The sequence below is a fragment of the Lontra canadensis genome, unplaced genomic scaffold, assembly GCF_010015895.1.
Source record: "Lontra canadensis isolate GAN:19392208 unplaced genomic scaffold, GSC_riverotter_1.0 scaffold38, whole genome shotgun sequence".
NCBI classification, from domain to species: domain Eukaryota; kingdom Metazoa; phylum Chordata; class Mammalia; order Carnivora; family Mustelidae; genus Lontra; species Lontra canadensis.
This window is the reverse complement of record NW_022631032.1, coordinates 4,030,065-4,047,730: the sequence shown is the minus strand read 5'-3', so window position 1 is coordinate 4,047,730 and position 17,666 is coordinate 4,030,065. Positions and strand designations below refer to the sequence as shown.

General features: G+C 38.7%; 1 protein-coding gene across 1 annotated transcript in view; it reads right to left on the bottom strand.

Moving 5' to 3' along the window:
- Window positions 1-10,518: 10,518 nt before the first annotated feature.
- SNX4 (sorting nexin 4) overlaps window positions 10,519-17,666 on the bottom strand; it is a 64,379-nt gene continuing 57,231 nt past the window's right edge. The window contains exons 13-14 of the mRNA XM_032869438.1: window positions 16,087-16,201; window positions 10,519-11,172 (exon numbers count right to left, since the gene is read on the bottom strand). Coding sequence (XP_032725329.1) covers window positions 11,125-11,172; window positions 16,087-16,201 — 163 coding nt within the window. The 3' untranslated portion in view covers window positions 10,519-11,124. The remainder of the gene's footprint in view (window positions 11,173-16,086; window positions 16,202-17,666) is intronic.

Here is a 17,666-nt window from a genome sequence, read left to right as displayed (position 1 = left end):
GTTCAATGAGAGTGTGCTGGATGACTCTGCACTGAAAATTCTAATTTGACCGATAGCTATGAAGAAGCAACGTACATGACAAGCCATTAAAATGTTCATATGCCCTGACTTTGTAATTCCACTACTCGGAATCTACCCAGGGGAAATAATCAGAAATAACTGTATACAAAGATGCTGATTACAGTGTGATTTATAGAAGTGAAAAACTGGAAACAATAAATGTCTAATGATAGAGGACAAGTTCGTTAAATTGTGATTTAGCCATATGTAGTACCCATATGTGTCCTTCAAAGTTTCCAAGGGAAAAATGCTCATTATATAAGTTGAGGAGGAAGGGTAAATCAGGATATAATTAGAAACAGAGGACAATAACATACTGGCAAAAGTTTCAATTAATAGACATAAAAATTAAAAAGCCTGCCTACCTAATAAGATAGCTTTCAACTTGTGTAATACATAAATTGACAAAACTATAAGGATAAATTGGCAAGTCCAACATTGAACAGGAGATTTTAATACACCTATCTCAGTAATTGATAGATCAAGCAGACAAAAAAACAAAAACAAAAACAGTAAGGAACAGGTCGGAAGCCCACAATTTAAAAGCTTAATATAGGGTAACCTGGGTGGTTCAGCCAATTAAATGTCTGCCTTCAGCTCAGGTCATACCCAAGGATCCTGGGATCAAGTTCTGCATCAGGCTCTCTCCTCAGTGGGGAGCCTGGTTCTCTCTGTTTGCCACTCCCCCTGCTTGTGCTTTTCCTCTCTGTGACAAATCAGTAAATAAAATCTTTAAATTAAAAAAAATAAAAATAAAAGTTTATCATAATGGTCCTACATGATATGTTGCACACTACAGCTGAAGAAGGAATTTTTTTTTTAAGATTTTATTTATTTATTAGAGAGAGAGAAAGAGAGCATAAGCCAGGGGAGAGACAGAGGGAGAGGGAGAAGCCAGGGAGCCCGATGAGGGACTTGATTCCAGGACCCTGGGATTCTGACTGGATCCGAAGGCAGACATTTAACCAACTGAGCCACCCATGCACCCTAGCATGTTTTCAAATACACGTGGGACATTTATAAAATTTGGTCACATACACATAGAAACCAGTAATTTCAGTACTTGGTGCTAAATTCTAAGACAGGGAGGAATAGGCAGTTTTAGGAGCCAGAGGCTTTTTGGTTAGAAGCCTAGAGAGATCTCGGGAGGTGGTTATGGCTAAGATGAGTTTATGAGGATAGTGCGATAGTGCTCCAGACAAAGGAGCTGGGGCTGGGGGCTGAGCCCACCTCAGGCAGAAGAAGCGGCAGGTCCAAGGGTGCTGAGGCAAATGAAAGCAACTGAGTTTAGAGAATGGCAAAGAACATCCCTTGCTCTCCATACTACCAAGTTCTCTTCACCTGCTTCCAAGCAGTGACCCTGTCATGAATATCCAGGGCCTCACCAAAAGCTATGGCTCAGTTTCCTTCTCTAATAGGAGACAGGGGTCTTCAGTTACCTCCCAGCAGGGGCATGTCCCCCAGAAAGGAACATGAGCTGGGCCCGAAAAGGAGCTGCCTGGAGCTCAGGTGTCAGGCAGGCTTGGTGAGCTCACAGCGGGTGGGAAGGTCACAGGACTCCCGAGGCTCTGCCAACAGCTAAAGAAACCCTCTGCCCATCCTCCGTGGGGTACCCCTAATGAGCTGTTGGAGACCTCTCTGGAGGTTGCGCCGAGCAAAGTGGGATCCAGGCCTCGCAGGCCCAGTCTAGTCAATGCCGTGTGATCCAGCTTGCACACGGCACCCCAGGGCTCCGGCCACCTGTCAAACAGAGGTATCACTGGCTTCCTGCTTGCTGTCCAAGGTGTCACGTACAGGCTCATGTTTAGGAGGGAACTCTAGAGGTGTTTGCAACTGTAACTGTCCGAAGTCCCTGGATGGTTGAAATGCAGTTTATCCCAAACCTGCTTTCCTGGGCCCATCGCCCAAAACCACTCTCATCCTTCCCCTTGATCCAGTGCAGGGACTCCCTTTATGCCCCTTTCGGTCCCCCTCCCTGGCTATAGACCAGGTGATGACATGGGATGGTCCGACAGACCCATTAGCTCAGGAGACAGATATGGAAAGAGAAAACTCACAGGAAGGAGCCCTGTTCAGAAGTCGCGAATCTGTACTCATTGGCTGTGTTACTGTAAGCAAGTCACTTCCCCTCTCTGGTCTTGTTTCCTCATTTTTAAAAGGAGAGGAAATCATCTCTAAGGTCATTTCCTTTTTTTTCTTTCTTCCTTCCTTCTTTTTTCTTTCTTTCTTTTTTCTTTCTTTCCTCCAAGCTCATTTCTAACTGAAGATTCTGGGATCCAACCACAGAAAAGAACTGGGTCTATTTTAAGTGTCAATCAAGCCCGTTTTCAATCAGAGGACATCATCCCTTCCATTGACTTTGGGCTGCTGTGAGATGGAAGGAAGCCGACGTGGGAAGCCCTGAGCCTTTGCTGAGCCGTGGACCAGAAATGAGATGTCACAAGGGCTGCCGCCAGGACCTGGAGCAATAGGACAATTCTTCAGTCACCCCCCACTAACCAACACAGCAGGATGAGGGGGACACCAGTGTTTCCTTCAAGCTGAACCAACGTTTTTGATATGCTAATAAGTCCTACTGAGAAGCCAGTCCTCAGTACCTCTGTGTGTGTGTGTGTGTCTATACCTATAGATCTACCTACAGACAGATCTAGAGGTGGAACACTGCAATCTCTCTCTTCATATGTATATTTATATGTATTTTATATAGGGGTGTGTGTGTGTGTGAGTCAAGAAAAAGCAAATTATATGATAAAATGTAGATTTGGTTCTGGGGAATTTTTAGGGGTGTAAGGGAAGCGATGAAGATCTCTGGTTCACCTAAGGGTCTTCAGCTTGCTGATGGGAGGGTGTGGTTGGTGCCTAATCACTGGCCATGAGCCGACTTCTTGTGCCCTGCTGATGCTGGGCTGACTTCCAGAGAGCCATACGTGGTTCTGGGGGCTCAGTTTCGAGAAGGATCCTTCAAACCATAAACTATGGTCTATATGGAATACCACACGGCCAAAAAGAGACTGAGGCGCGTGTACTGACATGGTGCAATCTTTGAGGTTAAACAGTAAGCTCTCATTTCTGAGTGTGGAGAGATGTATACACATGTAAAAGTCTAGTTCTAGAAGGACACACGGGAACCACAGTGGTGGTTTCCTCTGTGGAGAAAAACAGGGAGATAGAAAGGTGGGGAATGAGAGGGGAAGGACACAGTTTTTCATGTGTGGGCCTCTAGCACTATTTGGAAATTTTTTTTTTTTACCACCTTCATATTTTACTTATTTATTTATTGGTCAGAGAGAGAGCACACAAATATGGGGAGCAGCAGGCAGAGGGAGAAGCAGGCTCCCCGCTGAGCAGGGAGCCTGACGTGGGACTCGATCCCAGGACTCTAGGAACATGACCCGAGCTGAAGGCAGACACTTAACCAACGGAGCCACCCAGGTGTCCCTACCAGCTTCATATATTAATTTAAGAAATTTTTAATGCTCTTTGGAAATGTCAAGTACAGATTTCACAGTCTAAAAGAGACTCTGATATGTCTTTTACCATATATGTTTACAATACTATGGAGTCTTTGATTTTAATACTGTGACCCTTTAATTTGACCTCTTTTACTTCCCTGGGTGAGGAAGAGGGAACACTATTTGGCTTGCCTTTGCCTTTACGTGCTTGCTGTTGAAAACTACTCTCTACCTTGGGACACCTGGATGGCTTAGCTGGGTAAGCATCTCACTCCTGATTTTGGTTCAAGTCATGATCTTGGGGTCGTGGGATCGAGCCCCACTTCAGGCTCCATGCTTGGCAGGGTGTCTGCTTGAGATTCTCTCTCTTCTCCTCTCCCAGCTCACCCATGCTCTCTAAAATAAATAAATCTTAAAAAAAAAAACAACAAAAAAACCTATTCTCTACCTTTTTCTCTACTTCTGCTAAATAGTAGAAGAAGGAATTCGCTTTACATTTTTATTACACGTATTGTGACCAAGCTGTTGCCTCCTGCCTGCACCTGGCACGTTCCTGACAGGCAGGCAGTGTACCTCACTGTGGTTAGGAAAAACCACAGGTGTACGTAATTACCTACTGATCAGCGGAGTGGGGCAGGTGTGGACACTGTCCTTTCCTCCTGGCCCGCCGGAGCCACATTTTGCTGATAACCTAATTCTTAGTATTTGTTGAATCTCCTTTCTTTAGCTGCAATTGCCTTGGGAGCCACCTTTGGTGAGTTGTGTGCCCTTGGTACTTTCCTTACCCACACCTCCATTCATGTTCATTGTGTCCCACTGTCTAGTACCCGTACCAATTTTGTTAAGTTCCCGTTGGGCCATTTTGCCTGAGGTAGTGGCACCATGTTTGGATGAGCTGACTGTCATGTTTCCATTATTATAGTTAGGGAAATATATTTTCACATTTTATTTAGTTTTTTAGAGAGAGAGTGGGTGCAAGGGGGGAGGAGGGGGAGAGAGAAGGGAGGGAATCTTAAGCAGGCTCCCTGTTCAGCACAGAATCCAACACGGGGCTTGATCTCACCACCCTGAGATCATGACCTGAGCTGAAATCAAGAGTCAGATGCTTCACCGACTGAGCCACCCGTGCCCAGTATCCATTTTAAACTGCAGAGCCATGTAGTAAAGTCTGATTCTCTTCGTGCAAAACATCTCCCTTTCTCCAGAGTATTTTAATAGCCTTGTGTCTCTGTTGCTTAATTTTCTTTCTATGGCTACATCACCCTACTGCAATGGCCTCCAAGTTGACAAACGTTATTTTACAAACGTATTCCACTTTTGCGGAATCTGTACCTCAGCCTGTAATTCCAGCTTTTTTCCAGGTGATCTTCCTCCTGGAGTCCCTCAACTCTGACTCCACTCCGGACGGTCCTTTCTGGGATTCCTTTTCACCATATCCTGGGCGTACCTTTCATCTTTCACGTTAGATCTCCTCTTTTCTATATCCCATGGCTTTCTGATTTTTGGTCTATGTTCCTGTTTTAGTGAAGCACATCCCCCAGGAGCTTCTTGAGAAAGGGTGCCTAGGAAGGGAATTTTTTGAGACTGCACATTCAAAAATGCCTTTGCTCTGCCTCACACTTGATGGATAATATGGCCATCATGTTGGCTATCATTTTTCTTCAAAATTCTGAAGGTACCACTCTATTCTTTTCTGGAGTCCAATAAATTTTTCTCTTGAGAAGCCCGATGGTATTCTGATGGCCATTCTTTGTATATTAACATTACCTCAAACATTTTACTAATGTGAAATTTCACAGTAATGCACAGCGGTGGTCTCTTGAGCATATGCAGAAAGGGCTGGGACCTAAGCATATAAATGCTGTTTTATTCCATAACTGGAAGCCCATATCTCCCACTCTCCTTCACCCACCTTGCCCATCACCCCACTCACTTCTCTGACAACCATCGGTTGGCTATATATACGGGTCTGTTTCTGCTGTTTATTCGTTTGCTTTGTTTTTTAGATTCCACATATAATCGAATTGCTCCTGGTACAGACTTTCAACCAATCCTTTCCCCACCTTTTTTAACCTCACACTATTCCTTCTTACCAGTATGCTGTTTTCTCTAATTCCTGAGTCTTTGTGAGATTCAGTAGTGTAAAGTAGCTTGCTTCTCATTAATAGCCCTGGTCACTGGCGTGTAAGTTTCAGCGGCCACCGTTTTACTAAGTCATTTAGCATCTCCTCCATCTTTTTATCTTATAAAATTCTGTGCACATTTATTGTACGCAGTTGTATTTTCTTCCTTGCCTTGAAAGGTACTTTAAAACAAACAATGAAAACAAACAAAAAATTCCCGTCATTTTAGAGGAATTTTGAGAAGGCACAAAGATAAACTTGTGACTGTATTTGACATCTTCCACAATATTTGATGAAAGCCTCATTAATACTACCTTTGCTATTACCTTATTATTGAATTTTAGTCTTACATTTTTATCATAATTACCCATCTACTCATCTTTATCATTAAGGCTTCACATATTTTAAACTTGTAAACTTGGGGGTGCCTGGGTGGCTCAATCGGTTAAGTGTCTGCCTTTGGCTCAGGTCAAGATCCTGGGGTCCTGGGATAGAGGCCCTCCTTTGGCTCCCTGCTCCGTGGGGGGTCTGCTCCCCCCCCAACCGCCCCCCATCCCGCTTCTGCCCTTCCCCCTGCTTTTGCTCTCTCAAGCACTCTTTCTCAAATAAATAAAATCTTTTAAAAAATGTAAAGTAGGCGCCTGGGTGGCTCAGTGGGTTAAAGCCTCTGCCTTCAGCTCGGGTTGTGGTCCCGGGGTCCTGGGATCGAGCCCCAGGGTCCTGGGATCAAGCCCCGCATTGGGCTTTCTGCTCTGCGGGGAGCCTGTTTCCTCCCCTCTCCCTCTGCCAGCCTCTCTGCCTACTTGTGATCTCTCTCTGTGTCAAATAAATAAAATCTTTAAAAAATAATAATAAAATAAATAAATAAATGTAAAGTATCTTAAAAAGGTAATAAACTTGTAAACTTGGAACTGAACTAAGAAATCAGTGTTACTTAATTCTTTTTTTCTTTTGAGTAACTGCTAATTTTTCTGTATTTGCTAAATAATTGTTTCTCAGTGGGTCTTGGTTTGACCAGGGCATTAGCTTATAGCTAGAGATATTTCACATTTTATGCCTATATATATATATATATTTCTTTAACATCTCGCTACTCAAAGTCTGACCAGTAGCACTGGCATTAGCTGGGAGCTTGTTAGAAATGCAGACTGAGGCTCCACTCCAAACTACTGAATCAGGAATCTGCATTTTAACTAGATCCCCAGGCAGGTCACAAGCACACAATTCAAATTGGAGAACTGGTCTGGCATTTCCCCACAGACAGCCTCACTCTGTATCCTCCTCCTCTCCCATTCCTGGTAGTATCTAAGACATTTTCTTGTCAAGTATCTTGCAGTTTGAGCATCAAGAACGTTACCTTTCCCATCCCTTCCCCACCCTCATGGGTCTGTCTCCTCTAGGTATCTTAACACCTAAAGCCCCCTGCTCCTCTAAAGGGGGAGGAAAAAAACAAAAGCCTGAAAAAGTACAGGCTCTGGATCCGTGCTATTTGGGTCCAAACTCTGGCTCTACCAGTTACTAGCTGCGGGACCTTGGGCAAGTCATGTCACTGCGCTGTGCCTCAGTTTCGGCTCTAGCAGTAAGCATTTGAAGCGTGTTAATCTATAGCCTCTGAAATCAAGAACTCAGCAACTGAATATTTAGGAGTTTCTCCTTGTTTTCTGCTGAATGGTGCTTCTAGCACACAGTTACATAAAAGGAATGTTTTATTCATTTGGACTTTATGCTTCTGAATCAACTAGTTCCACCTTCATCCGGGGGTGAATTTTATAACTATCTCCTGAATCAATAGATTTCCTAAACCTTCTCCACTTGGGGGACTGCTCACCTAGTGAACATGCTCTCTGAGCTTCACTTTAGGGCATCCACGAGCTTCAGAGTTCAATGATTATTGAGAAAAAGCCTCAGCAATGAGCACAGGAATCAACAGGGGATGGGAACAGTTGCAGGAAGGTTGGGGTGAAAGCCTGCCAAATGTTAGCAATGGTGGGAGAGGGAGAAATGGGGACATATACTATCTGGTAGGCAGCTGTCCTGTGATGGATTTGACTTTCTGAATGTTATGTATGTTAGCTGTAGCTTTTCCACAGATGCCCTTTATCAGAGTACGTTTCCCTCTATTCCTAATTTGCTGAGTTTTAAATCATAAATCAATGTTGCATCTTTTTTTATATGTATCAAAATGATCATAAGGTACTTCCTTAGATTCTGCTAATATGATAGATTATAGGAATTGACTTTTAATGTTGAACCAACCTTGCATTCTGCGATAACACTACTGGATCATGACATACTATGCTCTTTACATATTGCTGGGTCCAATCATCTAATGGTTTAACAATTTCTTCATCTATGTTTATGATGTATATTGATACATCACTTTCTTTTCTTGAAAAGGTCTTTGGCCAGTTTGGGTACCTGTGGGTAATACTGTTCTCATTAAGAAAAAAAAAAAAAAGAAAAAAAAATGGGAAGGAAGTATTCCCTTTTCCCTATTTTCTGTAAGTCTGTATAGAGTTAAAGCTTTTTCTCCCTTAAATGTTTGTTTGATACAACTCATTAGTAAGGCAATCAAAATATGGGAGTTTTCTTTTGTAGGAGTATTTTTGATACTAAATTTCTTTGGTATAAGGTTACTGAGATTTTCTATTTCATCTTGTATCAGTTTTAGTAAGCTATATTTTTAACGGAATTTGTTGACTTCGTCTAATTTATTGGTTTAAAGTTGCCCATAATATTGGTTATTATTCTTGTAATGTCTATAAGATCTATAATAACATTTCTCACCTCATTCTTGATAGAAATAATTAATACTTTTTGTTTTTCCATCCAGGTTTGCTAGAGGTTTAATTTTATTAGTCTTTTTAAACAACCAACTTTTGCCTTTATAATCCTATTTTCAGTACCATTAATTTTGCTCTTCCTTTCTTCTACTTACTTTGGATTTAATTTGCTCATTTTTTCAATAGCTTATTCCTTCCTTTCAAATATATAGGTATTTAAAGCTATATAATTTAGGAAGCAAGTATAACTCTACTGATTTGATCTTTTATTATTTTATTTCTCTGGGTTACTCACCCTTGAAAGAAATTTCCAAATCTTTTTTTTTTAGGGAAAACTTTCTTTGAGAAATCAGTAAATTCTACCCAGGGGGAGAGTATGCATATAAATCTAAAGAAGGATTATAAGGATATAAAAAGCCTAGCATTCCCGTTACATAACTCTTGGTTTTTCATTCCAGTCCAAGCTGGGTGTGTGTTTATTCTAAAGACGCTTGAATTTTAAGAACCCACAGTTCCTGTTTTGGATGCTATGTTGTAATTACCAGTGACTCATTCAGACATACTCAAGTTTTGGATGTAAATGAAGGTTAAGTATGACTTCAGTTAATTTTAATGCTTTGACTATACCAACTGCATCACTAGTACACTGTCAAGATGAAATCTTCCTCTGTTACTATTTACATTAATGTAATGAGTCATTTTTCTTCAGTCATTCCTTGTATTTTTATATTTAGCTTTGCAGATTTAAACCCCACTCCTCTTTAATAATTCATTTTAGCATTCTGATTTTTAAACAGTTTTGAAAAGGGTTATTGCACTTATTTTCTTTATACTTATTCTGGATAGTACGAAAAATAATTTCCATCATAAAACGTCTTTAAGAAAGTTTTTTGTTTTGTTTTTTTGAGGGGGTGGGTGCCTGCATGCTCAGTTAGTAGAGCATGCAAACTCTTAATCTCAGGGTCATGAGTTCAAGCCCCACATTGGGCATGGAGCCTACTTAAAACAAAAAACAAGTTCAAGAGTTTGTTTTTGTTTTTTTTTTTTTAAAGGAATGATTTGAGCTACCAAGTGAAACTTTTTAAAAAGTCAACTCAAGTCAAGATATTCCTAAATATACATCTAACCAAGTGAGTATTTGCATGATTTAGAAAAATATTTTTCCTAATTAATCTTTTAAAACATAGGTAACTATGGCCTTCTCAAACTAAAACAGCTAGTAGAAAAAAAAATACTACATTTTACATTTAGTTTAAAGTTAGTTTTGGAGAGAAGGTTTTGATTTTTAAATGCCAAATGAAAAGCTATTTCTTGAGTCAAGAGATGATATAATTCAGTGGAACGAAATAAGTACCTATAAAGATGATCTTTGCTTCTAGCAATATTTTTTAAAAAAATAAAAAATTTTATCTGATTTCAGCATCTTATTTTTTGAAAAACCCAACATTTTGGTAAAATTAAACAATTAAACACTTCAAAACACAATATAGCACGTATTATTATTTTCTCACAGGGCATCAGATACTAATATGTATAGGTAACTTTGTTAAAGTAACAAAAATTATATGAAAATCAGCACAATACTTTATTTATTGTATAAGTTTGGCAAACAGCACAAAAATCCAGCAACATTTTAAACATGTAAAAAAGTCAAATGCTGAACAGTACTGGGGATTTTTTTCATGTAATTAGTAATAATGAGAACACATTTAAAATACTGCAAAGCTAGCAAAATGAGGGTGCTTGGCTTCTGAACATATACCACGAACACACAAACACACACACACGCACGGAAACAATATAATTTATCTTTACAAAAATTACAGCCAAGCAATAGAAAAGAAGGATGTTAATAATGAAGATACTAACACGTATGTTTACTACATATATCTCATACATTGAAATGCTACATCTTGTACCCTGAAATGCCATGTGTAGAGAGCCAAGCAGAGTAAATTTAGGCTCATCACTGAGGTTAAGAATTATCAGAGAAGAATTTAGTGCTTATATGTAACATATTCAATTAAAACTTTCTATATAGCAATTCCTGGATCATAACAATGTGTTCCACTATATATCGAAGAAGTTGAATCTTCTTTGTTGGCAGTATAAAATTTCTGACCAGTATCAAAATTGTGGCAAAACACAAACTGAAGGCATTTTCTAGTGTATGCAAATATTAGAGGGGGAATCAATGAATGTGGAAGAAAATCTTAAAATTTCACACTCAGTTTTTGCTGAGCTTTGTCAAACCAAACAGCTCAATATAAGGCAAGAAAAAATAACCCCCTATAACAGATTAGTGGGTCTTACCAAGTAAAGACAGGAATTTATTATAAGGAAAAAACTCCCTACATAAACAGGTTGGAAACAATTGGCATTGAAACAAACAAATTACCTAACATTTTAACATTCAGTCATTGGTTCAGAAGCCTGACAAATGATCTATTAGTATATATTATCAAATTAACTTTTTGGAATCAGCACCAGTCCCCAAAACCTTAAATTTATAATATTTAAGATTCATTAAAATACATCCTTTTTGTGCTGTATAAACACAACTACAATCAAATTAAAGAAAGTTGAATTGACTCAACTTATATATATTTTTGTGTATACTGGGTAGCAACTTAAGTTTTTTTTTTTTTATTTACTTGTGCTTCTGTTCTGGGGCACTTTGATTGAAGAGAAATTCATTTCACAAGATTACATCTTGCTAAAGCATTCCTTAGCATTGGTCCAAACTTGAATTCCCTAAAACAAAACAAAACAAAACACAAAGAAAAGAAAAGAAGACTTTAAAATGTGATTTTGGAAGGATTCTGAAAGCCAAAGTATCTGGCTTACTAGTATGCTAAATTTCACTTTCTGGAACAACTAAAAAGTCCAGCAAATATGACACTACTTCTGGCGATGGTTAATAGAAGTGAATGTCTAACACTTCTGAGAAAAGAAAAAGAATTATCTGCATAGCCTATCTTCAAGATGGGGAAAGAGCTACTACAACTTCTCTTTTTAGAAAACTGAGTTTTAGAAAACTGAGTTTTTCATAAACTCATTTACTCATATCACATGACTGCATCATTTCTATTTGTAAACCAAACAAGTTTTCAGGCAGTTTTTCTATGTAATACTTAAAACAAAAGGAAAAAAACCTTATTAGTTTAGCAACTAAATAAAAATTAACAGAATTTTTTAAAAAATTAATGGCTTATTAAATTATTAGTCTAACAACTAATGTTTTGATAAAAACCAGTAACAGGCTAAATTATCAAATTCTTCTCAGTGGTTCTAACACGCTATTTAGCACAAAGTTAATATAATATACTTAATATGCTTAAACAAAAATGCATGTATATAAAAATAAAACTTTTAAAATCTAACAAAGTGGTAGAAACAAAGGTTTTTTGCTTTCAGCAAACAAGATACGTATTCTCAAATAACTGCTAATTCATGAAGAAGCAATATTTTAATACTTAAAGCATGTCAATATTTACCAAGTTATCAAGGCTTCAAACACAAGAAAAAACCAAGAATCTTTTGTTTTTCTCCTCCTGATGAAATACGAAAAGCAAATTTTTAAAAAATCCTTTAAAATACCTCCAACTGGCTGGAAAAGTAGTATCTGATGAGAGTATTTGTTGTCAGAAAGGGTAAGAGATCTAATGCACTGCTCTAGGAAGATCTCCGTGAGACATCAAATGGGCAAATGAAAACGACACCACAGAGCATGTAACAGTCCTGTTTTTGTGGGGAAGAGGGAAGTGTGTATTTTCTAAATGACTGTAAATGTACAACAACATCTGGAAGGATACACATGAAGTCTGTAACAGTGGTGAGGTTTCAAAAGGGAGTTGGTACAGGAAAAGAATTTTTACCTAATATGCTTCTGGATTTTCATAATTTTTGCAATAAGAGTATGTTAGTTTTATAATTAATTTTTCTGCTCTGATCTTTATTCAATTCCTACCTTCTACTAATCTTGGGCTTTGTTCTTTTTCTAGTCCCTTAAATGCAAGGTTAGATTAACATTTTTCTTGTTTCCTGAGGTTTAGCCTGTTATCACTATAAATTTCCCTCTTGGAACTGCTTTTGCTGCATTTCAAAGATTTTGGACCATTGTGTTCTCATTTTCACTTGTATCCATGTTATTTTCTGATTACCTCTTTGATTTCCTCACTGACTTACTGGAGGTTTGGTAGCATGCTATTAGCATCTGCATATTTGCATTTTTCCTTTTTTTTTTTTTTTGGGTTGAAGATTTTATTTATTTCAGACAGAGAGAAAAAGTGAGAGAGAGCATGAGGGGAGAAGGTTAGAGGTAGAAGCAGACTCCCTGTGGAGCTGGGAGCCAGACGTGGGACTCAATCCCAGGACTCCAAGATCATGACCTGAGCTCAACCAACTAAGCCACCCAGGCGCCCTCCAGTTTTTTTCTTGTGACTGATTTCTAGCTCATACAATTGTGGTCAGGAAAAATGATACTATCTCAGTCTTAAATTTTTTTTAAAGGATTCTAGAGAGAGAGTGAGAGAGAGTGCGCAAGACAGCACAAGCTAGGGGGAGGAGCAGAGGGAGAGGGAGAGGGAGCAAGGAGCTCAATGTGCAGCTTGATCCCAGGATCCCGGGATCATGACCTGAACCAAAGGCGTAAGCACTGAGCCACCCAAGCATCCCAGTCTTCTTAAATTTTACTGAGACTTGTTTTGTGGCCAAATGTGTGATTATTCTGGAGGATGTTCCATGTGCGAAAAGAATGTATATTCTGTTGCTCTGGGAGGTTATATTCTATATGTATCTGTTAAGGCCATGTGGCCTAAAGTGTCACTCAAATATACTGTTTCCTTATTCATTTTCTGTCTTCATGGTCTACCCACTGATGTAAGTGGGGTGTTAAAATCCCCTACTACTGTTGTCTTACCATCAATTTCTCCCTTTGTATCTGTTAATATTACTTCACAGTGTTCCAGTGTCTGGTAAGCATTTACAAGTGTCCTATCCTCTTGTTGGACTGTTCCCTTTATCATGATGTAATGCCCTTCCTTGTCTCTTGTCACAGTCTTTGTTTTAAAGTTGGTTTTGTCTACTTTGTCTGATATAAGTATTGCCACCCTTGCTTTTTTTCCCAATTTCCATTTGCATGGAACATCTTTTTCCATATGACAATTCTTAAAATTTAAAAAGATAAAGTAGCTTAAAAATTAATCAAGTATTTCTTGATTCAACAAATTAGAAAATTCACTACCAAAAAGGTTGACCAAGAAAACACTTAAAAGTGATCCTTGATTTTTAAGTGCTAATATTAATACTTCTTATGTAAATTTTTAAAGATTTTATTTATTTTTTTATCAGAGCAAGCACAAGCAGAGGGAGCAGCAGAGACGAGACAGAAGTAGGCTCCCCACTGAGCAGGGAGCCTGATGTGGGACTTGATCCCAAGACCCAGGGATCATGACCTGAGCCAAAGGCAGACACTTAAGTAACTGAGCCACCCAGGCATCCCTGTAAGTATTTTGTTTTGGTTTACTACTGCTACAATTTAGTCATTGATTACATGCAATTGCCACTTTGGATAGCTGACATTATAACGAAGTATGGTATATTTGAAAAGTTAATACTCAAATAAAATAAACAAAATATAGATACCCATATCCATCTGAGAAAAACTAATATTAATCTTCTCTTCTCCTACTTAATTTTAAGTTCATAAAAAAAAAAAGAACATTGCAGATTTTCAAATATAAAAATCTATTCCACCTAAAGAAAAAAATACATGATGAAACTTTATAGTACTGTTCTTGGGAAACAGGGTGAATACACATCTTTTTAATCTCATGTGCGTATACTGGCTTCCTATAGTTATCATAGGACACACGAGTAGATACACAAGCTATGCAATGGTATATCCAAATACACCTACAGTGTTATCTTTTTTATTCAGAGATTAATTTTCAGCACCCTCAACCATCCCACCCTAGGTAAAATGGGGGAGAAAAGTCCTTTGAGCCATTATATAGTCTGCATTTTACTTTGTAAAAGCAGCAAACAGAAGATCGCAAGGAGTTTATGAATAAGTCTTTTACAAAAATAAAACAAAACCAACTCAAAAAATTTGTATTATCTTTCAGACCTCCCAAGATTAAAAAAAGAAAGATTAGAAAAAAGATTAAATGTGAAGCAATCTGTGAAGCAGGGAGGCAGCAGGAGTTGGCAGGAAGAGCAACAGATAAAAGCACTATCAAGCTGTAGGGCACCTGGGTGGCTCAGTCCTTGGGTGCCCTGACACCTGATCTGGGCTCAGGTCATGATCTCAGGGTCATGGGATCGAGTCCCGTGTCAGGCTCTGTGCTCAGCATGGAGTCAGGGATTCTCTATCTTCCTCTGCTCCTCCCCTTTCCACTCGGACGCTTGCTTGCTCTCTAATAAATAAATGAGTAAGTAAATAAAGTCTTAAAAAAAAACCCACACATACTATCAAGCTGCAATCATACTCAACCATGGGCATGTGCAGATGGATCACTCTAGATTTTAACGTCTCTTAAATGACCTCAGAGATCCACTATGTGAAGTAACTTACACTTGAACTCGGGCACAAATATGAATTTGCCCAATACAAAAGGAGCCCACGTGACTAATGCTAGAGTCCGGTATTTACATCTTAACATGTCTTTGCTCTCTACGCCACTGCTGGTGATACCAAGTGGAAAGAGCTAGGGAAGTGATGATGTCTAGCTAGAAAATACACATTTTGGGTGAATTAAAGCACAAGTTGTTTATATGAGTATGATATTTCCCTCTAAGAAGGTCTTTATAACTGTGAGAAATCTTCTTGTTATACGATTTACAGAGATAATGCATGTTAAATCTCTTGGTAAATGGTGATGAGCTAAACATTATGTAAAGCATTGGTACTAATGGACACATAGGTAGATCATGGGTCCTAAAAAAGAAGGAATGTTTTTGGGGCGCCTGGGTGGCTCAGTGGGTTAAAGCCTCTGCCTTCGGCTCAGGTCATGATCTCAGGGTCCTGGGATCGAGCCCCACATCAGGCTCTCTGCTTGGCAGGGAGACTGCTTCCTCCTCTCTCTGCCTGCCTCTCTGCCAACTTGTGATCTCTGTCAAATAAATAAAAAAAATCTTTAAAAAAAAAAAAAAGAAGGAATGTTTTATATTTTGTTCTTACCATAGCATTTTAAAGATTTCAGCATTGTCAAAACACTTATTTAAACAGAATAAGCTTCCATGTTCTTATCTTCTACTATGGATATCAGTCACATGAAAGACTTGTGACAACAAACCATATCATAACCACATTTCCCCCAAACAATGTTTAAGCTATCTTCCAATCACAGTACTATAGATCACTGTTAGGAATAGTATCTTACCCCCTGTCCAAGAACATCATATAATCCAAGTAACGTTGTTGGTACATATTTTCAAATACTAGATATAAAGAGGCATACAAATTTGGAACTTCAGGTGAGTGAAGACTTAATAGTTAACATTCTGGTTGTAATACTCTTTCAAAGTTAAGTAAAGAAACTGGAAAACATTCTGGAAAGGGGAGAACAATGGGCTTTAGAATAATAAACACTCTGGTCCAAATAAGAGAAACCAGTTTTAAAGAAATTTGCAAGCACTTCTGAATATACTTGAACCTTCACCTACCTTTTTGCACATACTGATCTGCATGACTGCATAGCTTATGAGGGCCTCCTTTAAATCATGGTTCTTTTGTTCTTTGAAGCGTTCAATATCAGCCCAAGCATTTTTCACAAATTCTCTGAAATAAAGTGTGTAGTCATCATTATTATTCTTATTCAAATTCAGCTCACTATATTATAAATTCTAATAACCAGTTCTCATTTGCATTGGTTTTTATCTATATGGAGGAAAAAGCTATCATCTGTATAAGATATTCTATTTTTTTCTTCCTAAAAAGCATACTAGGAGAAGCAGGAGAGATAGTCATACATTCGTCTACATTTTAATAATCAATATTCTTGCCACAAGAATCCCAGCTTTAAATTATTCCTATAAAACAGCTGTGGATGGCTCTCTGAACCAGCTCACAAGCCTAACAGAGGCCAGGTGAAGTCCTCCTGGGGTCACTAGAAAACACACACTCTTTTGACAACATATATTATTTATCACAATTATTATATACTTGCCCTTTTTTAAAATAACTTCATGTGTTTTTTTTTTTTTCCCAAGATTTTATTTATTTATTTGACACAGAGAGAGAGAGAGAGAGAGTACGTACAAGCAGGGGGAGCTATAGGCAGAAAGGAGAAGCAGGCTTCCCCCTGAGCAGGGAGCCTGATGTGGGGCTCAATCCCAGGACCCCAAGATCATGATTTGAGCCAAAGGCAGATGCTTAACTGAACCACCCAGGCGCCCCTATACACTTGCTTTAAACAACCAGAGTTTTAAAAATTCTGAGAGGCATTTGTCTCTTTAAATTCCATTCATAAAAGTTTGCTTTTACTTATTTGGTACAAACAGTTCTAACAATTAACAAAAATACCTCAACACCAATGATAGATAACACTGTTGGTCTGCCTTCATCTACTTATCATCAGATGAAAAACAACAGCAAGGAAAATAAGCGAAAAAGCGATGCCAGAACTTTGACAGCAGCATTTCCAGAAATATTTATGGAGTAATTACATGCCAAGCCCAATGCAAGATGTTAAAACATAAAGATGAAAAAGACACAGTCATTGGCTTTGAAAGGCACTTAATTTAGGCAGGGACAATCACAGAGAACTGACGACCCAAAACAAAACTGCCATGCTATCGTGGCATGAACCAAGGGCTATGAGAGCCTGTAAGGCTAGCAGTGAAAGGAAGCAGCATGACAGCTGGGAAATGAAGAACCATCAGGCTTTTGTCAAGTGATGGAGAAGAAAGGGTGAAAGGAATGTGCAAAGGACAGAAATTAGGAAAAGTGCAGGAACCTAATATTGTAAGTTGAAAGTCTTCTTACTCTTTTCCCCATAATAAAACTGTTTCTATAACATGATTTTCGATCATTCAAATTCCTTAGGAATTCAATCACTACATTTTATTTCTTTAAAGATTTATTTATTTATTTATTTGAGAGAGGGGGAAAGTGTGCATGAATAGGGGGAGGGGCAGAAGGAGGGACAGAAAATTTGAAGCAGAATCCACACCTAGCGCAGAGCCTGACGCGGGGCTCAATTCCACAACTGCAATATCACGACTTGAGCCGAAACCGAGAGACA